The sequence below is a fragment of the Aedes albopictus genome, chromosome 3 (genome assembly GCF_035046485.1).
Source record: "Aedes albopictus strain Foshan chromosome 3, AalbF5, whole genome shotgun sequence".
In the NCBI taxonomy this organism is placed as follows: domain Eukaryota; kingdom Metazoa; phylum Arthropoda; class Insecta; order Diptera; family Culicidae; genus Aedes; species Aedes albopictus.
In genome coordinates this window covers 107121120-107148970 of record NC_085138.1, presented here as the reverse complement: position 1 = coordinate 107148970, position 27851 = coordinate 107121120, and the positions used below count along the sequence as shown (strand labels likewise).

Below are 27851 nucleotides of genomic sequence, written 5' to 3'. Positions count from 1 at the left end.
AATATACCAAATTAATGGGTGGCCAGCATTGTATGCTGGACACGCCAAAGCTGCAGAACCAACCTAGCCAAACAAAACTGCAGCTGCTTATTTTCAATCAGTTTTTATTTCTAACGCATTGTTGTACATTATCATTAAACGTTATGCTTTCGGATATCTTTCGAAGAACAATACAAAAAGTGTTACATATACATCCTCGTCAACATTGATATAAGTAATTAGGATACCTAAGATATCTTTTTGTTATGAACGCTCTGAATGACAACCAACTCTTCTAAATATTTCGTTCGATCCAATCGACATATTTAGCCACATTAGTGTACACACCAGGGACACCCTTGGTTCCGCACTTGTTCGGTCCAAAGCTCACAATACCGTAAAGGAAATTATTGGCGCGGTCCAGCTTAGTCAACGGGCCTCCTGAATCACCACTGCATGTATCCTGTCCTCGTACACCACCGGCGCACAGTTGCGTATCTCTCAGGATGACTCCTGACGGTCTGTACGTGTTGGAACAGGTCTGTAGATCCTGGATTTGCAGTTCAACCTTCAGCTTGACGTTGCTCGCGCTGGCGGTCTCCGTACGACCCCATCCCGTTGCGACTCCCCTAGTGCCAACGTTGTTCTTGTTCCGTTGAGCGCTAGCGACAGGCAAGCAAACCGGAGAAATGAACGACGAGAACGCCACGTCCCGAGTGAACCGAATCAACGCAATGTCGTTGTACTGTGCCTTGTTCTGCGGGTTGTAGTCTTCGTGTACGATTATCCGCTCGACGCCCATGTCAACCGGTGCATCGGCGCAGTTATTCTCCTCTTGGCAATCGATTGGATTGTCCAGATCCCACTCACCCAGGCGGACACCGGTTCTGGAAAAAGAATAAAAGCGGTCAGTAAAAGAACTAATAGTGCATCATCGCTTCACACTCACACTTCCCAGCCTCGTGGAATGGCCTTGATGCAATGGGCGGCCGTTACGACGTAGCGCGAGTTGATCAACGAAGCACCACAGTGGAAGCCGAAAAGTCCACTTGGCTTGCGGTACTGGATCAAACCGGTCCAAGGGAACTCATCCAGAGCGGTCCGTTGGCCTCCGACAATGCGATCTTGGAAGTCAATTCCACAATTCGGTGGACTTGGCAGGGAGTACTGACTTCGTGTTCCGGTGCTTATGGGGTTGGTCAATGCACAGCAGACCTGTAATTATTAGGAGGTGATAGTTTGATTTATACATTGGTACAATGATTAATAGATTTGAGGGATATGTCCTAGAGTCCAAGTGTTGCCCTAAAAGTAGCACTTATTCACCATTTTATCCCGCATTGGATCGATCCAAAAGCACATAAATAAAAATGCTCCATAGGAAACCTTCAGGATTGTTGCTATGGGCAAAGAGAATAATATGTATCTAAAAGTTTCAGTTCAATCGGTTCAGAATCTGCAAATGCATGAGTATTAAGTTATTGTTGACAGCTTTTTGCTGTGAAATTTTGCTATTTGCTGTATCGCGTAAGCTTTCGCTGGAAGAAAACGTCATGTTGTTCAGCAAAGCAACAAAATTTTTCAGTGAAAAAAGCAATACCATTCAAACATTGTGCAAGAAATTCTTTCAAGAATCCAGAAGTATCTCCAGAAGTTCTTCAAGGCTATGTTCCAAATCAACCCTCAAAAATTCATTTGAAAATTTATGCAAGAATTCCTCTAGTTTTGTCTGCAATTCTGCACGGATTCCCGGAGAATTTCTTCTAAGAATTCCTTCAGAAACTTCTTCATGATTTAATTCAGAAATTCCTCAAGGATGTCCTTCAGAAATGCCATCAGAGATTTTCTCAGAAACTTCTCCAGGACTTTTTACCTAAAATTTTCCAAAAGTTTCTCATAAAAATCTTTTACAAATGTCCTCTAAAGCCAACTCAGTTTTTTTTCCTCTGTTATTAAAATTAAGTCACTGTGCCCAATTGACTAAACTTTTGTGGCGAATCTCAGGAGTTCCTCCAGGTATTTCACAAGAACTTACGGCTGTTCGAGCCCGTATGAAGTTGATCATCAATATTAACTTCTTTTCTCGATCAGCCTAGATAGCTGTGTAGTGTCGGTAGCGATTGTCTCAATTGGCTAAGAATAACACTACGGACCGCCTGTTCCGGTGGTAAGAGTCCACCAACAGGTGACCTCTAATTCATGGTGTGATGCGGCTTAATGCTTACCGTGCCTAGGAATGAATGGCTAGAGGGGTTTAATAAAAACCTAACCGCAAACGGAGCCTGTGGAGTACCAGGGCGCCCTCCACAGTATGTTGCCCTTACTGCGCTAACCGGAGCAATGGTGAACCTTGTGTTTCTCCGAGACAATCGGCTGCCCTTCTTTAGTCTCACTTGAGGCTAAATAAGGGCGGGATTATGAGGATGTTGTTAATTAGTTTAAATTTTCACCTATATGGTTTCGCATTATGCGATTTACACAGTTATTGTTATTGTTTATTTTAACTTTAAATTTTGAAAGAACGATTTACACAGTGTATTCTGTGTATCCTCGCCTTTGGCGTTTTCCAATCGATACCGATTTGGTTTTGTTGCTGCTGTTCTTTGTTGTGCTGTTGTTGCGGAAGAGTTTAATCTTGCGTAGTTTGGGCAGTGGCTACGGTTAGGACAGCTCAGATCAATCTTCAGCATAAAAGAACCGCAACAATCAATCTTTGCAGAAGTATGCAAAATGGTTCAGCCCAAGTGGCCTTGGTCCAAGAACCTTATATCTAGGAAACCTTGTGAAACCGGTGTTCGCTGCTTTCAGTAAACATGAAATGGCAAACTCGCGTGTCATGCCTCGAGCCTGTGTGCTTGTCAACAACGCAAAAGTTGCTACACTCATCTCTGAACTAACCACCAGAGATGTATGTGCTATCACAATTGATGTATCTGTTGGAAACCTCAACAGGAAATACGTCTATTTTTCGGTTTATTTAGCGCATGATGAACCATCCCCTACGGATGCTTTCAAACAAGTCACCGCATACTGTACTTCAAAAGGCCTTTCGCTAATTGTAGGCAGCGACGCTAATGCTGTGGAGGACGATCTGCGGACCCTACGTAGAGTGCGGAACTGGAGACAAACAGCCATGGACCGAGTGGAATGGAGGCGGCTACTATGTACAGCAGAGGCCACCCCGGCCTTAGCCTGACCGTGCGTGTGTGCGACGCTAATGCTCACCATATCATCTGGGGCAGCTCAGACGTTAACTTGAGAGGCTCCAGTTTGATGGAGTACTTAAGTAGTACAGAGCTTGCATTACGCTTTGCTCTAGTAGAATTAGTCACGAGCTGACCATTTGGCATGTGTCAGATGAAGAATCTTTATCTGACCATCGCTATATCTTTTTTGAACATTTAAATGTTACTTCGCAAACATTGCGTTTCAGGAATCCCCGGTCAACCAACTGGGATCTCTTTACCGATTTGATTGCAGCCAAATTTCATGGATACATCCATTGACACTCCAAGTGATTTAGATGATGCCGTTGATACTACAACGACCTTCATCATGGAAGCTTTTGAAGAAGCATGCCCTCCACGGTCTGCGAAGATCACAAGAGGAACCCCTTGGTAGAACTCTAATCTGGCGAAACTCAGGAAACAATGTAGAAAGAGTTGGAACAGACGACGTTCGGCTGGTTCGAAGGCTTTCAGGTCGGCTCGCAAGGCCTACAGGAAAGCTCTCCGGTCTGCTGAACGATCCGGATGGAAAAACCTTTATACAAATGTTTCCAGTATGAGTGAAGTCAGTCCGTTAAATAAAATCCTTGCGAAATCTAAGGATTTCCGAGTGAACGAACTTCGTTTGCCAAATGGCGATCCGACTTCCTCTGATAAGGAAGTTCTGGAATGCTTATTCAGCACACACACTTCCCTGGATGTGTGGATATTACATCTTCGGATGAACCTGATGTCTCTTCTTGTAGTTACAATTCCCTAGCTTCGGCTCAGAGTATTGTTACTATAGAATCGATTGAGTGAGCACTGATAAGATTTGCTCCTTTCAAATCTCCTGGGGCAGATGGGATTTGTCTTATTTTGCTTCAGAAGGGATTTGATCATTTCCAACATGTTTTGAAAAAATACTTGTTTGCAGTTTTGCTACAGGGTATATTCCCAAATCCTGGCGGGATATTACTGTCAAGTTTATTCCGAAAGTGGGTTGTGCGTCGTATGAAGAAGCAAAGAGTCTCAGACCTATCAGTTTGACCTCTTTTCTTCTGAAATGCTTAGAACCATTATGGATTATCGCATCCGTGATGTTCATCTAGCCAACGTGCCTCTTCATGTGAACTAACATGCCTACCAATCTGGTAAGTCCACTGTGACTCTTTTACATAAAATTGTTTACGATATCGAGAAGGCATTTGCTCAAAAGCAATCTTGTTTGGGTGTTTTCTTAGATATCGAGGGTGCCTTTGACAATGTGCCTTTCGATGCCATATTGGAAGCCGCACGGAGTCATGGTATATCTCCAATGATTTCCAATTGGATTCACCAAATGCTCAAAAACCGATATCTCTTCTCGACATTGCGTCTAGCAGGGATTAGGAAATTGAGTGTTTGTGGATGCCCCCAAGGGGGAGTCTTATCACCGCTTTTGTGGAATCTCGTAGCAGATACGCTATTGAGGCAACTCAATAATAGCCGTTTTCCTATTTATGGTTTTGCCGACGACTACCTAACATTGTTAGTTGGTTTGTGCATCAGCACCCTTTTCTACCTGATGCAAAGCGCCCTTCAGGTAGTTGAGGATTGGTGTCGCCAATATGGCCCTTCGGTTAATCCGAGTAAAACATCTATTGTTCTTTTCACGGAAAGGCGAAACCGTAATGGCGTTCGACCTTTGCGTCTCTTTGATTCTGAAATCGATGTGACTGAACAGGTAAAGTACGTTGGAGTCATTCTTGATTCCAAGCTTTCCTGGACACCTCACATTGAGTTCAGAATCAAGAAAGCTTGTATGGCCTTCGGGCAATGCCGGCGAACCTTTGGTATAACTTGGGGTCTAAAACCCAAGTATATCAAATGGATTTACACAACTGTGGTTCGGCCAGTATTGGCTTATGGATGTCTTGTGTGGTGGCAAAAGGGCGAAGTGAGAACGGTCCAATCAAAATCAGGCCATCTCCAAAGGATGTGCTTAATGGTCTGGAGCGTTCTCTTCAACTCCCACGGCAACGCTCGAAGTTCTCTTTGACGTTGCTCCACTACACATTCATCTCAAACAAGAAGCACTTTCTTGCACTTACCGTCTACGGGTACTCGGTCTACCAGAGGAAACTCCAGTGAACCGCACATCAACACACACCTCGTTGTTTTCACTTTTGGTGAATTGAGACAAAGTTGTCCTTGCTCCAAGTGATCTTACAATTGCTTGTTATTTTCCGTATATGACATTTTCCACGAAATTCCCTTCCCGGGAAGAGTGGACATCTGGATATCTGGAAAGAAGTATTTCAGACGGCATCGTATGTTACACTGATGGCTCCCTTCTCGAAGGTGGAGCAGGTGCTGGTGTTTATCCTCGTGAGCTAAGGCTGTATCAGTCTTACTCACTTGGTAGACGCTGTACCGTTTTTCAGGCCGAAATCTTTGCTCTTATGTGCGGAGTGCAATCAGCACTTCAGCAGCACGTAATGGGCAAAGTAATATACTCCTGTTCAGATAGCCAGGCTGTTATTAAAGCACTTGCTTCGGCCAATTCTAGGTCGAAGGTAGTTATCGCTTGTCGAACTCAAATCGAAGAGCTGAACTCAGCAAACGCTGTTCACCTTATATGGGTACCTGGCCAATTGGCCATTCTACCATCGTTGGAAATGAATTGGCTGATGAGTTAGCTCGCACTGGAGCATCACATGACCTCATTGGCCCTGAGCCAGCTATTCCGGTGGGCTGCAAAACGGTGAGTCGATAAGGAGAGCGTCTTACATAGATCTGGTCCTCACAAGTTCCTACCTCATGCTTCCACGGGTCAAGCGATGACAAAGACCGCCAGCTAAGAGTTGTGTGCTTAGCTGGTAGTGCAGCCTGGGCACTGTTGTCCTTCTGACTTCAGCTAGATTGAGGAGGTACGACCCGAGCGTCTGTTCACCAAGGAGGTGCGGCTCAAACAGCGTCTGTTCTGCCATCCAGCGGCTGAGTAAGAAACGCTGCACCACGCCCAGCTTGATCCAAGGTGGTAACCCCATCAGTGTGGTCGTCCCAGTGTTGGTTGAGACGTTAAACAAAACTGGCACGATGGCCCTCCGGCGAGACAGGAGTGTTGGTGTAGGCCCAATAAGCCACCCGTAAAAATCCCCATTGCGAATAACACAGGAGAAAATACGACTCGATACAATCGGCAAAGAACCACGCGACGAAATAAGGACTACGATTAGAAACTTGGAACATGGAATTGCAAGTCACTAGGTTTTGCAGGATGTAACAGGATAATCTACGACGAACTACATCCCCGCAACTTCGACATCGTGGCGTTGCAGGAATTTTGTTGGACTGAACAGAGAGTGTGGAAAAGCGGGCATCGAGCGGCTACCTTCTACCAAAGCTGTAGTACCACCAATGAACTGGGAACAGGATTTATAGTGTTGGGCAACATGCGACAACGTGTGATCGGGTGGCAGCCGATCAACGCAAGGATGTGCATGTTAAGAGGTAAGGGCCGTTTCTTCAACTACAGCATCATCAACGTCCACTGCCCAAACGAAGGGAGACCTGATGACAAGAAAGAAGCGTTCTACGCGCAGTTAGAGCAAATATAAGATGGTTGCTCGCTGCGTGACGTGAAAATCGTTGTCGGCGACATGAACGCGCAGGTAGGAAGGGAGGAAATGTACAGACCGGTAATCGGGCAAAACAGCCTGCACGCCGTATCGAATGCTAACGGCCAGCGATGCGTAAACTTTGCAGCCTCCCGTGGTATGGTACTCCGAAGCACCTTCTACCCCGCAAAGATATCCACAAAGCCACCTGGAGATCACCCGACCATCAAACAGAAAACCAAATCGACCACGTTCTAATCGACGGTAATTTTTTCTCGTGTATAACCAATGTCCGCACACACTACTAAGTCGCTGTATGCATGCGCTCAAAACTTCCGACAGTTATCACCACGCGTCGAAGTCGAACGCTGCGACTCAACATCGAGCAGCTGCGTAACGTAGAAGTGCCTCAAGACTACGCCCAGCATTTACCAGTGGCCCTACCAACGGAAGAGCAGCTTGGCGCAGCTACACTTGAAGATGGTTGGAGGGACATCCGATCCGCCATAGGTAGTACCTCGGCTACAGCACTAGGCTTCGCGATTCCGAATCACAGAAACGACTGGTACGACGGCGAATGTGAAAAACGAGAAGAATGCAGCATGGGCGAGAATGCTGCAACACCGTACGAGAGCGAATGAGGCACGTTACAAACAGGCGCGGAACAGGCAGAACTCAGTCTTCCGGATGAAGAAGCGCCAGCAGGAAGAACGAGATCGCAAAGCGATGGAAGAGCTGTACCGCGCTAAGGACACACGAAAGTTCTACGAAAAGCTGAACCGCTCGCGCAGAGGCTTTGTGCCACAAGCCGACATGTGCCGAGATAATTACGAGAATATTCTCACGAGCGAGCGTGAGGTGGTCGAGAGGTGGCGGCAGCATTACGATGAGCACCTCAATGGCGACGTTGCAAGTACCGAAGGTGGCGTGGTAACAGATCTAGGAGTATGTGCACAGGACGAAAGACTTCCGGCCCCTGACCTTCAAGAGATTGAGGAGGAGGTTGGCCGGTTGTAGAACAACAAAGCCGCTGGAGCAGATCAACTACCAAGCGAGCTTCTAAAATACGGTGGAGAAGCACTGGTGAGAGCACTACACTGGGTCATTACCAAGATTTGGGAGGAGGAAGTATTACCGGAGGAATGGATGGAAGGTATCGTGTGTCCCATCTACAAAAAGGGCGACATGTTGGATTGCGGGAACTACCGTGCGATCACACTACTGAGCGCTGCCTACAAGATACTCTCTCAAATTTTTTGCCGCCGTCTATCACCGATTGCAAGAGAGATCATGGGGCAATATCAGACTGGATTTATGGGTGAACGAGCTACGACGGACCAGATGCTCGCCATCCGCCAGGTGTTGCAGAAATGCCGCGAATACAACGTGCCCACACATCACTTGTTCATCGATTTCAAATCGGCGTATGATACAAGCGATTGAGAACAGCTATGGCAGATTATGCACGAATACAGATTCCCAGATAAACTGATACGGTTGATCAAGGCGACGATGGATCGAGTGATGTGCGTAGTTCGAGTATCAGGGACACTCTCTAGTCCCTTCGAATCTCGCCGAGGGTTACGGGAAGGTGATGGTCTTTCGTGCTTGCTGTTCAACATTGCTTTAGAGGGTGTAATAAACACGGGGGGATAAACACGGGTCGAACGATTTTCACGAAGTCCGTTCAGCTGCTTGGTTTCGCTGATGATATTGATATCATAGCTAGCAAATTTGAGACGATGGCGGAAACATATATCCGACTAAAGAGTGAAGCCAGGCGAATCGGATTAGTGAAATCGAGGCGGTTGAAGAACTCGTTTACTTGGGCTCACTGTTGACCGCCGACAAAGACACCAGCAGAGAAATTCAGAGGTGCATTATGGCAGATAATCGCGCTTACTTTGGACTCCGTAGAACTCTACCATCGAATAAAGTTCGCCGTAACACGAAGTTAACTATCTATAAAACGCTGATTAGACCGATAGTCCTCTATCGGCACGAAACATGGACCCTACGTGCAGAGGACCAACGCGCCCTTGGAGTTTTCGAACGGAAGGTGTTGCGTACCATCTACGGCGGAGTTCAGATGGAAGACGGGGCTTGGAGAAGGCGAATGAACCACGAGCTGCATCAGCTACCGAGATAACCAACCATCGTCCATACCGCGAAAATTCCACAAAAAAAAATCAGAAACTTTTTCAGCAAGCTTCTGATAGATTTCTTTCAGAAATTGTTTCAGGGATCCCTTTCGAAAATATTCAAAAAGAATCTTCTAGGAGTCTTCCAGAAACCGTCGGGGATTCCTCCAGGAATCCCCATTCTTTTTGAAATTCTTTCAAGCATATCTCCAGTATTTGTTATGAATTTTCTGCAAAAACTTCAAAAAAAATCCCTGGGGAAATATCTGTAAGATTTCCTAAAGGGATCTACGTAGGAATCCCAGGAGATATTTCTGATGAAACCAAATAGAATCCTTAAATGACTGTAGGATTGTAGGAGGAGTGAAAGAATTTCTCATGGAATTCTTGGAGGAATCGTTGGAGGAATTTCTTAAAAAAAATCTTGAATCCCGAATTCTCCAAAGAATATCTAAAGAAGGCCCTGGGTGTCCTGCGCACAGTTCCCCTGTTTTGCGACTTACAGAAAGATTTTTACAATTTCAACATATGTATTTCGAACCAATCGCAAATCACCTTCACCCTATTGGCCCCCCTTCCATGAACTTTGCTTTTAATCGTATGCACAAAGATTGTACAAAGTCAAAACAACAACCCCGTCTACTCAAACAAACTCATCTTCCCTAGCCGATCGACGCACAGAAAAAATAAGAAAAACGACTTTTATGAGCCCGGCCTAGCTCCATTAGCAACTTGGTTGTCATTTGGCCGGTTGGTTCGCTTTGTTCTATGCGTCGTTGCCATCGCCGTCAAGTTCAAAACAACTCTGCCCCGGACGAACGCAGAACGAACGGGGAGAAATGGTGGTGCGGTGGTGTGTCCCCAGCACAGCAGATTGATGAACCTGTTTGGTGGGAACTGAAGATGAAACCCAACCCAAGACCGGGAACCGGTTCGCATTGGCTGTGGGTGGGACGTTGCGTTGCTGGTTGAACACACCACCGGTCCCCAAGGGGAATTCCCTCTGCCGGACGGTTGACAAGCATAATGCGGAACAGAACTTGCACTACGAACGCAGGATGGGAATTTTGCCGAATTGCCGCAAAATGTCGAACATTATTTAGGAGATGTTATTATCATTTTGTAGTATCGGTGTGAAATCCCTGAGGTTGAGGCATCTGCTTTTAAACAAGGAAACCAATGAGCTCATGGTCGATTTTTGAAGCCGGTAGACGTTCCAAGAGATCTGATAAGGTATGCTGGTTAGTTAGTGATTTGAATCCATTGAACTGTCAATGTACTTCGACATGTTTCTGGAGTGGAACTTAACTACCTACGAATGTTATCGATAGCTTTCATGTACTTGTTGCATGCGATACATCGTTAAGGTTATGTAACCACCGAATGTTCTACATACTCTAAAACATTCCAAGAGATAAGGCCTTCAGATCTACTGACGTTACCGCTGACTCTTTTAAACCTCAATTGATGACCAAGGGACGGGGAGCATTATGTGGAGTAAAGTGCATAACTGGTATTCAGTATTCTAAAATCAAAATCTACAAATTCATACAAAGTCGTGTTAGTGTTATAAGACTAACACCTGAAGTTCAACGAAACCCTCTGAACCTTTCTGGATCCACTTGGACCTTATGAAAACCATTAAACCTCTGAAATACTCCCTGAAGCTTCCTTGAATTCAACGGAAACCACTCTGTACCTCCATCTAAAACTCCTGTGAAGCCTTCTTAAATCCTTTGGAACCGCCTGGAATCTCCTGAAATACTTCCAAAGCTCTCTTAATGACTACTGATTAAGCAACGTTTCATAAACAATTTGAAACCTCTTGAATTCCCTTTACACAAAAGCTTTTTGAACTCCTGAACTCTCCGAAATATTCCTGAAACGGACCTTAAAGCTCTATTAAACACTTCTGAAACCCCCCAAAAAACTTCCAGTAGAAAAGCGTCTACTACTGCGTCTAACAGATTATGAGTTATTCAGAAGATCCTCCATAGATTCTTTCAGAAATTCGTACGAGAATTCGTTCAAGGATTTCTTCAGAAAATCTGAGATCAGATTTTATTGTGAATTTGATTAAATTTTGAATAATTTATGGAAGCAAATTCATAAATATATTCTGAATATTTTTATTTATGAAATTGTTTCAAAATTTTTTTGGAATAGTTAGAAATTTCACTAAGGATTCTTTCGCAAATGCTTTATGTGATACCTCTATCAATTTGTCCAAGATTCCAAAGGGTTACCCCTTTGAAGCCGGAATTTTTCCAAGCGTTCCAAGGTTTTGTCTACGTTTTCTGTAGTTTTGGTGGTCAATAGCAGAAAAACGGAAGCATATTATAAAGAATATTTTTTCTGGATATCCTAGGTCATCCAAACTGTTCTTGAGTTTAGATCCTAAAGCCTACGGGTGTAACGGTAACTTTTTATATTAAGAGCTACGATTTGTAATCTATCATGTCCAGTAAGTTTTCTGAATGTTATAGTAGTTGTTTTTATCTTCTAAGCTTCATAACAGCAAGGAAGCCCATAATATCCCAAAAATATATAACAACGCTGTTTCTCTATTGTTTTTGTAAGTACAGTAGATTATGTAACACTACTTAACGTAGTGGCAAAAGCTATTATCACAAGTGTAGACCTGAAGCAATGTTTCCAGAATAGTGTTGTTGATCTGGAATATCTCAGAACTATCTTGAAATGACTCATGATATGCCAGGGGGATTTCAGATCACAGTTTCAACTTCATTATGAGAATAACTACTGTTACTATCAAGAGCTAAACTTCAGGATGGAGCGGACCTGGTGTGATGGTTAGAACACTTGATTATCTCGCCGAGGACCTGGGATCGAATCCCACTCCCGACAAACTCACAAAATGTGGGTTCTTCCTGCGGAAGGGAAGTAAAGCGTGGGTTTCGAGATAAATTAGCCTAGGGCTAAAAATCTCGTTAAAAAAAAACAAAAAAAAAAAACTTCAGGATATTTTAGACGATCCTCAATATCTTAATGGTTCATAATAATATATAGTAGACTTCAAGTTGGTCTAGTCACCGCTATTGATTATGAAATGTTACTCAGTATGCAAGATAGTAAGATATAGCTGATGTTACGCGTGTAGACCTGAACTTCTGAACTCCAAAAAAAGTTTGGCTGACCTGGAACATTCCCATAGTGTCTCTAAATGACATTTGAAATTTCAAGAGCTTCACGGATGTCAGCAGATTTTGCTATGTTATTATTTATGGTGAACACACATAAAGTTATTCTTGTAGATTTTGTAGGACTTCATTATAGAACAGTTTGGATGACCCTGAATGTCCCAATGGTTTATAATAAGCTAGTAGACTTCGGATTGGTCCAGCAACGACGGATAAATATACAACGTTACTCAGTATAGCAGATATGGCTGTAGTTACGAGTGTAGACCTGAAGTCCTGAACTCCAAGATAGTTTGGCTGACCTGGAATATCCATGTAGTGTCTCTAGATGACATTTGAGATTTCAAGAGCTTGGCGGATCCCAGCAGATTATGCAATACTGTTATTTATGGCGAAAACACATAAAGCTTAACAATAAAAAAGGAGACTTCAGATTGCTCCAGTAACCGCGGTTGATTATGCAACGTTTCTCAGTATAACAAGATATGGCTACTGTTACGAGTGTAGGCCTGAACTTCTGAATTCCAAGGAAGTTTGGCTGACCTGGAATATCCCTGTAGTGTCTATAATCGACATTGTAGATGTCAAGGGCTTCACGGATCCCAGTAGGTTATGCAATGCCATTATTTTTGGCGAAAATACATAAAGTGATTCTTGCTGATTTGAAGGATTTCACTATAGGACAATTTACAACACCTAGAACATCTCAGAATATGAAATACCTTTTGTTATTCTTGACAAAGGCTAAATGAATACATATAAACGTAACCCACATCCAAGTTCAGCTTTTAGAACAACTGGTATGTTAATTATTTCGTTTTTTTTTTTAAATTTCATGGTGTTTAGGGTGTTCTAGGTTATCAATGAAGCCCCAAATTCAAATATTCCCATTTTTCCCAAATCGAGGACTCCGGGTCCAACAAAGGGTTAAAATATCATCCAGGAAATCCTGAATAAATTTAGTCAGAAGCACTTTCACAAAATCTTCCAGGGATTCCTTTACACATATTTGGAATATTCTTCCATTTTTTTTTAAACTTCTTAATCCTCTACTTGTTATGGTTGCTCAAGAGCACCATCGATTTTCGATTAACTCGGAACAAACTGAATTAGATGAATTTTTCATTTTGAATAACTTATTCAATCTCTTTTTTCGGAATCGCTGTTTTGACATAGATGTAGTCGTTCATAACTCAAAGAAAGAAAAGGCTAAGAAAGTCTTGCACAGATAGCTTCTAAAAATGTTGCATGGATTACTTTAGAAAATACTTCAAGAATTTCTTTCAAAAATTCTTGCATATAGGAGATAGACAAAATGATCGGGACATGCAAAATTTTCACTTTTCCAAAAATGTTCAACTAGCTGTAACTTTTCGAAATGTGCATCAAATATTCTCATATTTTCACTGTAAGTTCATCAACTAGTTGTGTATCAGTGGACAAAATTTGGAAAAGATCGGGCTATTCTACACGAAGTTATAAAGATTCTAGAAATAGGTGTAATTATCCGATAGCCAACTTTGAGCTGTTATATCTCCAGATTCAATGAACCGAATGCAAGGAAATGTTGACAATTTATGACTTATGTAATGAACTCTGAAAAACGTTTGACACAACTTTAAATTACTAACAAGAGAAAAAGTTATAGCGATATGAATCCCAATACTTTTTCTAGTAATTGATGGCTATGTTGTTACTTTCCTTCAAAACATATTTATATTAAAGACAATTAGAGGGAATTTAAATAAACTATAATAAGCATCTTGAATTTTGAAACGATGTTGAAGTTTTTGAAAATTTGATGTTTTATTAGGAAAATAAACTAATCGTAATAATTTTCTTCCGTATTAAGAATTTCAAATTGTGGCAAAAGATTTTAAAAGTTTATTATATAAGTCATAAGTACTCAAAATTTCATTGCATTCGATTCATTGAATCCGGAGATATAACAGCTCAAAGTTGGCTATCGAATAATTATACATTTTCCTAGAGGCTTTATAACTTCGTGCAGAATAGCCCCGATGTTTTCCAAAATTTAACCACTGATACACAACTAGTTGATCAACTTACAGTGAAAATTTGAGAATATCTTATGCACGTATCGAAAAGTTACAACTGGTCGAACATTTTTTGAAAAGTATAAATTTTGCATGTCCCGATCATTTTGTCTATCCCCTGTAGATTGTTCCAGAAATTCATCAAAGATTTTTTTCAGAACTTTTTGATAACCATCATGTAGGAAACCTTCCATGAACTTTCTCAAAAATACTCCATATATTTTTATATAATGATTTACGGATCTATAAGGAATCAGAAATTCAGAAAACCTTTAAAACTTTCTTAGAAGCTTATTTAAGAATTTTCTCCAAGGATTGCTTTAGGAATTCTACAAGAGATTATTAAGGAAATTCCCAAGATTTCTTCACACTCTCTCAGGTATTCTTTCAAGAAACTTTTCTTTCAGAAATTGCTATAAGAATTTCTAAAGAAAGTTTTAGAAAATCCCCCAAGGATTCCTGCAAAAAAAATTCTACTGAGTCTTTCAGAGATTCTAATAAAGATTCTTAAGGAAAAGCTGGAAGACATTCCTGCAGAAATTCAGACAGAAATTTCATCTGAAATTCCGCATTTCTCTGGGGATTTCATTTATGTATTTTCTCAGAAATTCCTCCAGGACTTTAAAAAATTAATAGGATTTTTAATATGGGATTTTTACAGATTTTTTTTTTCAAAATATCTTAAGGAGGTTTTGCCAAGTATTTCACTAGGTGTTTCCAGTTGTTTCTTCAGGTATTCATCTTGGATTTTTTTCAGAAAATCCGTCTATGGAATTAAAATATTCCTGTTTTTTTAGAAATTCTTTCAGGAATTCATTTAGAATTTCCTTCAGAGTTTTTTTAATTCCTTCCGCGTTATTTTCGGAAATATGTTTGGAGTCTTCTTGAATATTCCCAGAATTACTTCTGAAATTTATGCAGGTATTTCTTCAAAAGTTGTTTCATGGATTCTTTCAGAAGTTGTTCCAGCAGTTTCTTCTGAAACTGCTCAAGCGGTTTCTTCAGAGCTTCCTCCAGAAATTCATCCATGGGAATATACCAGTGAAGGGGCGCTAAAATCGGAGAACTTTAACCAACTAGCACTGATTTAAACCATGGCAGCACTGGAAAAAAAATTATCACACATCTTGTCAGTAATCTATCGAAGTATATGACCTTTTTATGGAACTTGCTACAATTTCTGGAATTCAAACAATCGGAGTACACGCCAAGATAGTATAAACTATAAAGCTTCTACTCGTCAGAGAATCACTCCATATACTCCGCTCATCGTGATCATCGACAAAGCGAGAGATATTTATAAAAAAAATCAGAAAGGGAAGTATGAGATCAAGGTAAATATATAAAACTAAGTATGTCATAAAGCAAGCCCGTGCACAAGGGGGGGGTTTCGGGGGTTAAACCCTCCCCATTACCGACGCTTCATACACTAGGCGCCCCTCCGCCTTTTGCCGAAATTGGGAAAAACCCCTCCCTTGGCGCCACTTCTGTGCACGGGCCTGTCATAAAGTATGCTTTGGCGCTATAATGGGTAATCCACAAAACAATTGATATGAAGTTCTCCGCATGTCAAGAAGCTGAAAACCCTTGCATTATAAGTCATCATACCTAATACAAACCACACTTTTTAAACTGATTGGATATTACAAATTTAACCATAAAAAATGTACATAAAAACGAAGATCTATGTAATAAATAGTTAACTAAATCAAGGTATACCTGTACCCAGAAGTAGTCAGAACCATTGTTGATCAGCGCCACAGTGCCTATTGACTTCTGGACGAAAAACGCAAACGGACAAACGGTAGAGTTGCAAGAAATTCCGAAAGTGTCCCCTATGACCCCCTACCAGATTCGGTTCCGGAGTAACCGGAAGAGGCCAAACTCATTGATGGTCATTAGCACAGTGCCCTTTGAATTATGGAGGGAAAATCGTGAAGTTTGAGCCGCCGAACGGTGGAGTTGCATGAAATCCTGAAAGTTTCCCCATTGAACCGGTTCCCGAGTATTCAAAAATGGTCATATCCATCGTAGGTCACCGACACAGTGCCTATTGACTCAAAATCATGAAACTCCGTCGAACGGCGGAGTTGCTAGAAATTCTGAAAGTGTCCCTTTTGAGTTCCTTCCGGAACCAATTCCCGAGTATCCGGAAGTGCCCAGACCCATTGTTGGACATCTACACAGTGCCTATTGACATCTGGACAAAAATCGTGATGTTTGAGCCTTCAACGGTGGAGATACAAGTTATTCTGAAATTGTGATCTTGGTTTGTTGCCCCAGAGCATTTTTGGCAGTGTTCCTTGTTATGGCCAGTCCAAAAAACACACTTTTGTGATTCGTTACCACAGATTGAGAACCACTGAATTTGGCAAAACCGCTATGTTATTGATATGTTCCACTTTCCTCTAGAGTATTTATCTTATTCCCGTCCAACTAAGCACCGACCATTAATGATCGAGTTCATTTTTGTGTTCTTGATAAATTCGCGTGGCGCGTCATCCACGATTGGAAACCGTTGAATTTGGCAACACTGCTGATGGGGATGCTCCTTTAAACGGACATCTTGAGAAACACTGCAGCATATTTGAAAGAAATTTTTGAGAATCCAATATAAGCCGTGCAGCCCTGATAAAAATTTCCAATAAAATCACCATGAACTACCATTGAATAATGATAAGTTTGACTGTTTTTTTTTTTTTTTTTTTTTTTTGTAAAATCTTTATTTAGTTCAGTTTATTTTTACATATTAATCAATACAAATTATGTTTAGTTTTATTATACAGTTAAAATGCCTACACTTCGCTTTCCAAATGAAATTTCAATGCACTCAGATCTATATTATTATTACACGATGTAATAAATATGACATAGTTTATAAAGTGTTTCATTATGCGTGTTTTTAAACTTGACTGTATTTTCATTGAAGGAAATAACAATTCATTAACAGTAAATGTTTTTATTGTATAGATTGTTCTCAGCTTTTGCTTCAACACATTCCAAGCAGATGCCACTCTAGGACAACTAGCTAATTTGTGCTGTAAGTTTTCAACACTCTGATTACAGTGTAGGCATAATGCTGAGTCTACTCTCTGCATTCTAAACAATAATTCTTGATGTTCTATTTTACAATTAACTAATAGATAATAGTAATGTTTTTCTTTTGGTGTAAGATATTTTGAATTCACATTACGCCATATTGCGGTCCAATCAACGTTCGGAAAAGTACTGACAATCTTAGGTTTATCTAACGTATTAACAAAATAACTGGTAATAGTATTACTCGATGGGTTTTCTCTAATTTGCTCTGGAAAATATACAATCTCCTGACATACCGTTTGAAGACACGGTGCGTTTGAAGGAATCGTTGATAGATTTTGAGGATTTTGTGATTGCTGGATGAAAGTCTTGTAGTAAGGAGTGCTATGCATTTCTTGCAAATGACGACCTATCAATAAAGATTTTGATTTCAAGGATGGCAGATGTAAATTTAGTCCACCTTTCGTACGTGGCAAGGCTAATTGCAGAATTGGAATTCGTATTGATTGACCATTCCATAAGAATGATCCCATCAGCGATGTTATTTTTGCTGTAAATGCTTTGTTTATGGCCACTATTGACGAAAGATACCAAATTTTGGAAGATATGTATGTATTTAAAAGAACAACTTTCTGAGAAAGTGTCAATTCCCTCATTTTGTGCAGCCATAGCTGATAGGAAAATTTCACGATGATTGCTTCCCAGTTTAGTTTGGTCATTAATCTGATTGAATTAGTGAATATAATGCCCAATATTTTAATTTTATCTAGGGATCGTATCCATGGAATGTGGTAATGATCATGTGCTCTATAATAGCCGACGTCAATTGAAACTGTTTTGTTAAGATTGAGAACTGCGCCTGAGTGTTTTCCAAAGCGATCAAAGAGAGCCTTTATTCTCTCAAGTTTTTCAAAATCAGTAGTAATAACCGAAATGTCGTCTGCATATACGACAACAATATCATCTTGATCATTGCAAATAAGATTTAATCTATGAATAAGCGGCTGTAAGTATATCACAAAAAGATGCATTGAGATAGGATCTCCTTGCCGCACAGAGCATCCTATCTCAAATGTAGCGGACAAATGCCCATTCAAAAGTAGTCGTGATCGTGATCGAGAATGTATTGTTGCGAGAAGATCTATTAATCTTGAATGTATTCCAATAGATCTCATAGTACGGTAAAGAAAGCTATGACTCACACGATCAAAGGCGTGGTCTAAATCAAAGGACACCAACTTTCCTTTACGTTTTCTGTCTCGAAGCTGCAGTATGCGATCTTTAATCGTAAGAGTGGCTTGATAAATGTTTTTACTATTGTTCGAGCACTTTTGTGATTCACTAATCACATCGTTACTCGTTAAAATTCTGTCAAGTCTATGCTTCAAAATCCTCGAAAGCAGTTTGTAATCGAAGTTTAACAACGATATTGGTCTATATGATTTCATTGAGTCGTCCGAACACTTTTTCTTCGTTAAGACAATGATGCCGTCCAGAAACTCAGTTGGAATGTCGCCTTGTATAGCTTCATTCAGAATTAGATTTAGATGTCAATGAATGATGTCAAAGCATTGCACATAAAATTCCTTAGGGATGCCGTCTGGGCCGGGAGATTTCCTGGACGCACTCATTTTAAGTGCACCAAAAATCTCTCCTGTAGAGATTTCATCCATGCAGCTCACATTTTCCTCACTATCTACAGGCACAGTTAACTCACAGTCGAAATCATTACTCACTTCAAGATCCCTCTCACTATACAACTCACGAAAATAGTCAAATGCATAAGCTTCAATATCAGCAGAACCCTCAATGTACTGGTTGTCATCAATTCTCAGTTTTTCGATCAAAGTTTTCTTTTTACTGCGCTCACCGATCTGAAACGTAGAGAGAGGCTCTCCGGGTAGTACCCGTTCATTAATACGTACAAATATTTCGTTAAACTTTCGCTGTAGACGTAACATTTTGGATTTAATTCGGTTGATATCTGAAAGTAGGGTAATTCGCCAATTGTTGAACGGTTAGTACCGGCATTTTGGTTTTAGTTTGTTTTTCCGTGCATAATTCCACTTTAGTTGAAAAATATCCAGTGAACGTCTAGATCTACTTATCCCTTATACTTCCAATTGCATTTGTATTCCCTTAAATTCCATTTTCTAAGAGAAAATAGAACATTTGTATGGGAAGTCTGTAACCCAAATGTTGGACGCTTCCCTAAGCTAGCTCATCCTAATGTTGGACGGTTCTCGCCAATTGTTGAACGGTTAAAGTAATTGATGACGTATAACCCGACATCAACCTATCATTCACTTGTTTTTAGTTTGGCCACCAAACTCAACATAGACCCAACAGTTATCCGATGTGAGTCCAACAGTGGTCCAACATTTGATAAAATTTGACCCGACTTTGACCCGACATCCGATATTTTTTCACTCTGGCGGATTTTTTTCAGGTTTTTCGTGTTTTGTGCCCAGCTAGTCCGAACTAATGACAATTCATTTGAATGACAAGTAATCGCACATTTGAAGAAAGCTCTAGTGGAGTGAAACCATTTTAAACATGACTAGATGCAAAAATTGCAGAGAAGATTTGATTAGAAGCGAAAACGAAAGAAGAAAAGTACACCTTTAAAAGCCCCTGAAACTTTTCTGGAAACCCATGGGACCCACTCAACCCCAAGAACACTCATGGGATGACCCTGAAATATCTTGAAAACCCATGGGTTGCTCCTGAGCCTCCTGGAACGCCTTAAAATACTCCTGGGAGCCCCTTAACACTCTGAATTCCTCTTGAACACCTCTGAAACGCCCTTGGAACCCATTGAAAACCACTGGAATCTTTCTGAAGCCCACTGGTACACCCCTAGAACATCCCTGAAACGCCCTTGAAACCCCAAAAAATGCACGGTTAGGTAAAGTGAAAAAAAATTCTAGCAGTCATGCGTAGGTTATGCCAGTGTTCAACAATTGGATTATGGATGCATCACGATAGTGTGATAAGAAAAATATTTTTTCAAATTAAATTACAATGAAAATGTGATTTTAAACAATGGTAAACTGTTAATGACATCCTTCCAGTTCTTGTAACTATGGTGTGCCTTTGATATTTGTGGTCGATTTGCCCGCAAAGCTTATTTTGTAACATCAATTTCTTAAAATTAATCTTAAGAATTGTGCAGTTTTCGTGTCATCAGCGGTACAAAATTTTTAATCAATTTTTTTGACGTAAAATATATATAATTTTGTAACTTAATTAGAGCAAAATCGTGACCCACATGTATATGCATCTACATCTTACGTTTACGTTGGATAAAAATTACTTAAGTAAGATTTATAATAAAATATTCAGAAACTGTTCAACATTTGGGTAGTGTTCAACAATTAGCGAATTACCCTACTGATTGGTTCCCTAGATAGTTTTCATGAGCTTCGCGTAATTGCTGATATAACGTCTGATATTGTCGATGATACTCGGCGTATTTTTGATTTGTTTTCCATCTAAAAAATGACTTAATCTTCGCTTTTGCAAATAAAACCCACCACTGAATCCAAGAGTTATAGTTCCGTTTTTGACGTGTCCAATAATCCCATTTTAGCTGAAGTTCTTCCAGGTTTTCGGGAGAGAGAATATGAGGCCGTAATGACCAAAATCCTCTCCCTTGTTCTCTTCCGAGATTTGGCAAAACAAGTCGACATACGAGAGCCTTGTGATTCGTGAAACAACAGAGATGAGTCTCTGCACTCCTGAGATTTTCCAACATCCCAGAACTGACATACAGTCTATCTATTCTCGACGCCGAGTTGTGAGTAACGTATGTACAGGGGATAGACAAAATTATCGGGACAGGTAAAATTTTCACTTTTCAAAAAATGTTCAATTAGCTGTAACTTTTTAAAAAGTGCATCAAATATTTTCAAATTTTTACTGTAAGTTCCTCAACTAGTTGTGTATCAGTGAACAAAATTTGGAAAAGATCGGACAATTCTTCACGAAGTTATAAAGATTTTTGAAAAAGGTAAAATTATCTGATAGCCAACTTTGAGCTGTTATATCTCCGGATTCAATGAACCACATGCAATGAAATTTTGTCCATTTATGACTTATACAATGAGCTATGAAAAACCATTGACTTAACTTAATATTCTTAACACGGAAGAAAGTTATAACGATTAGATTATTTTTCTAAAAAAACACCAAATTATCCAAAACATCAACATCGTTTCAAAATTCAAGATGCAAATTATAGTTCATTTAGTGTCCCTCTAATTGACTTATATATAAATGCGATTTGAAGGAAAGTAACAACATAGCCGTCAATAAATTGAAAAAGTAACGGGATGCATATTAAAAATAGACTAATTTACTAAAAAATCGTGAAAAAAATAAAATCGCTATAACTTTTTCGCTTGTTAAAAATTTCAAGTTAAGTTAAATGTTTTCCAGAGTTCATTATATAAGTCATGAATGGTCAAAATTTCATTGCAATCGGTTCAATGAATCCGGAGATATAACAGCTCAAAGTTGGCTATCGGATAATTTTATCTTTTTTAGAAATCTTTATAACTTCGTGAAGAATTGTCCAATCGTTTCCAAATTTTGTCCACTGATACACAACAAGTTGAAAAACTTACAGTAAAAATTTGAGAATATTTGATGCACTTTTCGAAAAGTTACAGCTAGTTGAACATTTTTTTGGAAAGTGAAAATTTTGCCTGTCCCGATCATTTTGTCTATCCCCTGTATATTGAACGTTTCCCCGGTTCAACACATCCCAAACGTCCTGCAACTGTAGTTGTTGGACAGAGTTGGACAACGCGCGACTAAAATTACTTTCTCCAGTCGCATCTCTCGGATGGACCACAGCATTGAAATCTCCCCCGATTATTATATGCTCAGCTCGATTTCTGAGGTAGTATGGTAGTGTAGTGTTAAAGAGTTCCTCTCTTAGCGCTCGGTGCTGAGAACCAGAGTGTGCATAGATATTAATAACTGTTACGGAGTCGTGTACGCGGAGCGAAATAATTCTAGAGTTCAAACTACGTTCTACATTTGCGAATCGAATATGATCTTTTAAAGCTATCGCGGTTCCTCTGTGAGTGTGGTCAACGTTAAAAACAATATTAAATCCTGATAATACTAGTTTGTCGTTCTCTACCTCTTGCAATAGGGCAATGTCAACCTCTTGCAAGCGTAGAAAACTTTGCAAAGCACTTATCTTGGTCTGGTTCGTAATGTTGTTGAGATTAATTGTGGCAACTTTGTAACTGCACAGATCCATAAATTTAAATCTGCGTTTTCTTTTGTTTGGTACGTCCACGAGTACGTTTTACCTCACTGTAGCCGTTTGAATCATCACTAGCAGTAGTGAGTTCTAATTTATGCTTACCACTGAGTTCATCATTGTTATCTGGCTTAACCAGACTATTGCCAACAGCCCTGTCTCGCTTCGAAGCTGACTGCGCCGCCTGCTTCCGCCCTGAAGGATGTTCAGTCTGTCCCATGTCGTCCTCGTGGATGTCGTCTGACACACTTGACACGGTCTCCATGCCAATTTCTTCGTCAGAGATGACCACCCTATCATCAGGTCGACCATCGGTGACCTGCTCGACGTCGTGATGACTAGCTCCACTCGTAGTTGGTTCACTGCTTGCAGGTAGAGGTTGCGGAAGTGCTTCCGGTGCTTCCGTAGAAGTAGATTCCAATGCTGGGAAAGATTGCATTGATGCTTCAGCTGAATTATTCGATGAAGAGGAATTAAACCCCGCAGCCCCGGAGATGACGGCCCCTGCGTACGAACTCCTTTTGAGTCGGTCGTTCACTCCAAGCTTCTGAGCAAGAAGCTTTTTGTTATTGACACAGGAGATTCCTGTGTGCATGTACTCGCCGCAATGTTTACAGGTCTGCCGCTGTTTCGGGTATGTCACGAATGTTGTTTCTCCTTGAATCGTAATGTACGACTTAATCGGCTCCCGTAGAATCATCTTGACCTGTTTTATCCCCGATGGACATCCAGCGAAGACGTGTTTCTCACTCCAGCATAGGTCTTGTACAGAGAGGACCTCTCCATACGAAGCCATATGCCGGCTGATCTGCTCATCAGTGATGTTCTCGGAGAGATCATACAATCTCACTTCGACTCCTCCGTCCGCCATTCGAATTCGCAGTTTGTATTTGACACCCTTCACTTCGTAGTCATGTTTATTGTCGTTTGCGTCCACAATCCTTTGTGCAATGGCATGATCTGTGACCTTGACAAAGACACAGTCGTCGGTATAACTGATTTGCAGTTTAACCAGCTGAGCACGAGTCACGCCAAGATGGCGCGATGGTAGGCTTTTTCGGAAGGTTCGTGAAGTCCACGCGGAACGTGTTTTCACGGTTTTTTGGCGTTGTCATCTCAGAAGCCGGTTCCTGAGACAGTGGTTTACTTAACTTCCCAGCAAAGCTGGATTACACAATCCGTCGCGGTAAACCGCAGGACGCGATATCACTACAAAAAACACTCGATCGTAAGCAAGAGCTTCGTATCGGAACGTGTTAACTCTCCGAGAGTTGAAGAGCAACTAAAAATTGCTATAAGAATTTCTAAAGAAAGTTTTAGAAAATCCCCCAAGGATTCCTGCAAAAAAAATTCTACTGAGTCTTTCAGAGATTCTAATAAAGATTCTTAAGGAAAAGCTGGAAGACATTCCTGCAGAAATTCAGACAGAAATTTCATCTGAAATTCCGCATTTCTCTGGGGATTTCATTTATGTATTTTCTCAGAAATTCCTCCAGGACTTTAAAAAATTAATAGGATTTTTAATATGGGATTTTTACAGATTTTTTTTTTCAAAATATCTTAAGGAGGTTTTGCCAAGTATTTCACTAGGTGTTTCCAGTTGTTTCTTCAGGTATTCATCTTGGATTTTTTTCAGAAAATCCGTCTATGGAATTAAAATATTCCTGTTTTTTTAGAAATTCTTTCAGGAATTCATTTAGAATTTCCTTCAGAGTTTTTTTAATTCCTTCCGCGTTATTTTCGGAAATATGTTTGGAGTCTTCTTGAATATTCCCAGAATTACTTCTGAAATTTATGCAGGTATTTCTTCAAAAGTTGTTTCATGGATTCTTTCAGAAGTTGTTCCAGCAGTTTCTTCTGAAACTGCTCAAGCGGTTTCTTCAGAGCTTCCTCCAGAAATTCATCCATGGGAATATACCAGTGAAGGGGCGCTAAAATCGGAGAACTTTAACCAACTAGCACTGATTTAAACCATGGCAGCACTGGAAAAAAAATTATCACACATCTTGTCAGTAATCTATCGAAGTATATGACCTTTTTATGGAACTTGCTACAATTTCTGGAATTCAAACAATCGGAGTACACGCCAAGATAGTATAAACTATAAAGCTTCTACTCGTCAGAGAATCACTCCATATACTCCGCTCATCGTGATCATCGACAAAGCGAGAGATATTTATAAAAAAAATCAGAAAGGGAAGTATGAGATCAAGGTAAATATATAAAACTAAGTATGTCATAAAGCAAGCCCGTGCACAAGGGGGGGGTTTCGGGGGTTAAACCCTCCCCATTACCGACGCTTCATACACTAGGCGCCCCTCCGCCTTTTGCCGAAATTGGGAAAAACCCCTCCCTTGGCGCCACTTCTGTGCACGGGCCTGTCATAAAGTATGCTTTGGCGCTATAATGGGTAATCCACAAAACAATTGATATGAAGTTCTCCGCATGTCAAGAAGCTGAAAACCCTTGCATTATAAGTCATCATACCTAATACAAACCACACTTTTTAAACTGATTGGATATTACAAATTTAACCATAAAAAATGTACATAAAAACGAAGATCTATGTAATAAATAGTTAACTAAATCAAGGTATACCTGTACCCAGAAGTAGTCAGAACCATTGTTGATCAGCGCCACAGTGCCTATTGACTTCTGGACGAAAAACGCAAACGGACAAACGGTAGAGTTGCAAGAAATTCCGAAAGTGTCCCCTATGACCCCCTACCAGATTCGGTTCCGGAGTAACCGGAAGAGGCCAAACTCATTGATGGTCATTAGCACAGTGCCCTTTGAATTATGGAGGGAAAATCGTGAAGTTTGAGCCGCCGAACGGTGGAGTTGCATGAAATCCTGAAAGTTTCCCCATTGAACCGGTTCCCGAGTATTCAAAAATGGTCATATCCATCGTAGGTCACCGACACAGTGCCTATTGACTCAAAATCATGAAACTCCGTCGAACGGCGGAGTTGCTAGAAATTCTGAAAGTGTCCCTTTTGAGTTCCTTCCGGAACCAATTCCCGAGTATCCGGAAGTGCCCAGACCCATTGTTGGACATCTACACAGTGCCTATTGACATCTGGACAAAAATCGTGATGTTTGAGCCTTCAACGGTGGAGATACAAGTTATTCTGAAATTGTGATCTTGGTTTGTTGCCCCAGAGCATTTTTGGCAGTGTTCCTTGTTATGGCCAGTCCAAAAAACACACTTTTGTGATTCGTTACCACAGATTGAGAACCACTGAATTTGGCAAAACCGCTATGTTATTGATATGTTCCACTTTCCTCTAGAGTATTTATCTTATTCCCGTCCAACTAAGCACCGACCATTAATGATCGAGTTCATTTTTGTGTTCTTGATAAATTCGCGTGGCGCGTCATCCACGATTGGAAACCGTTGAATTTGGCAACACTGCTGATGGGGATGCTCCTTTAAACGGACATCTTGAGAAACACTGCAGCATATTTGAAAGAAATTTTTGAGAATCCAATATAAGCCGTGCAGCCCTGATAAAAATTTCCAATAAAATCACCATGAACTACCATTGAATAATGATAAGTTTGACTGTTCAACAACAAGTTATATTGTGTACGTATTTTCCTGCGAAAAATGCTGTATTGGAACTACAATACGTGCACAATAAAATCAATGGAACTGGAAATTTCAATAATAAAAACACCATAAATTGAATGGTAGTTGACTTGAGTTTGCTCCAGAAAATTTGGATTTTTGAATGGTAAAGATACATAACAACCCCCATTTTCTATTGTAAAAGTGACATTTACAATTCATGCTATTGTGGGAAACCATAGGGTCCGGTGTTACTCTATCGTTTTGAACAATTGAATTAATGGTAAAATCCATTCCTTTCAGCGTGTTGTTACAATATATTCTGTTGTATCCCTATAATCTTTTTTATCAGGGAGTACTTACCAATGGTTTTCGATCGGCTGTCATGCCGCAGCGGCTGTTCTCCACGAACTTACTCTCCTCCGGTGAAATGATAGGTTTGCTGTAGATCTTTAGCAGCGGTTCGCATTCTCGGAAGTAGATGCACCGGCCTGACTGCCCGGCCGGATTGCTACACGGGTCATTCTCGTCTGTTCAGATTCAGATAAGAATGCGTTGAAAAGACTGCGTCGTTCGATTTCCTGATCAACAGAAATACTTACTCAAGGCCGAACCCAGCGTTGCTAGTCCCAGCAGCAGGATGGGTAACAGCAATCCACTAGGCTGCTGCATTTCACTTCAGAGATCTGATAGCGACACTTTTGTTAGAATCACCCGTGAATGTCACGCACGTATGACACCAAACACATTCAACGCTTCACTCGATCGAGAAAGCCCGAAACGATTAGGACGACCAGTTGATTGAAGTTTTCAACAACAACTGCGAGCCGAAGTGGTGCGCTCTCGGATGAGGATGGCTACCAACACACCGGTGCGGTAAGATCGCGTTCAGATCGTTCGGGTTCTCTGTTGGTGATCACACAGCACAGCCGATCACCATGGGTTCACAACCCCCGATCAAGCTTGTCCCGAGATCACTCCTAAGAAAGTGAAGCTATAGGACATTAATTCCACAAACCGCAGCGAATAAAACCACCGACAACCACTGCCCCATCCACACACCAGCGAATCATCTCGGTCGGTTCCCGATGATGTCAAGTTCAAAGCCGCAGAACGACACTGACCGATCATCGCCTATCGCGCGTAGTCGCCTCGTCGTATTCTCATGTCTTGGCGCTGATGCACTGCACTGGCTGGCTGGCTGTTTGTGTGAAGGTGTTAAAAGTAAAACGAGTTCTTTCGGAATCGGAGACCACCGTCGTCGTCGTCGTTGTCGTTTCGTTTCCCTATCGCGCTGGAAATCCCCGTTTGTTTATGATTTTTATTTCGTTCCCGTCTGCCTACCGGCGAACGCTATCATTCAACGGTCGCAGACTGGATCGAGTTTGGCGAGTTGGGATGGAGGAGGAACGTGCAGTAACGAGTTTGATCGCGTGTGGCAGTTTAGCTGTCTTTTATTGAAGTGAGAATTGATCCGTGAGTGATCGTCAAATTTTGAAAAAAAAAGTTCTCACTTTGCAATGAATTTCAAATCACTTAAGGGTTTTCCGTGCTTCTGGGAACATGTCTGATTTCAAAGTTAGAACTTCAAATGGGGAAACTTCATGAACAACGTAGACCAAATTTGGTCATTTCAGAGCAACCCCAACCAACCAATTTATTCATTAATTTCATTCATTTATTTAGCGTTACATTACGATTATTTTAAAACTGAATCAACCATTTCTCGTCACAACACTCGGATTGTAGCTGCAGTCCAACATCCACGACCGCGCCCTACATTTTCCAGATCGTTCTGCGCCTGATCCGCGGTCTTC

The 27851-nt window shown here is 41.0% G+C and overlaps 1 protein-coding gene across 1 annotated transcript; it reads right to left on the bottom strand.

The window, feature by feature from the left end:
• Positions 1 to 182: 182 nt before the first annotated feature.
• Positions 183 to 27011, bottom strand: LOC109414897 (CLIP domain-containing serine protease B4). Its single transcript, XM_019688744.3, has 4 exons — positions 26637 to 27011; positions 26398 to 26564; positions 929 to 1194; positions 183 to 866 (listed from the first exon to the last, which is right to left on the bottom strand). Exons 1-4 carry the CDS (start codon positions 26704 to 26706, stop codon positions 275 to 277), a joined length of 1095 nt encoding a protein of 364 aa, XP_019544289.3. The 5' UTR covers positions 26707 to 27011; the 3' UTR covers positions 183 to 274.
• Between the last annotated feature and the right edge of the window lie 840 nt (positions 27012 to 27851).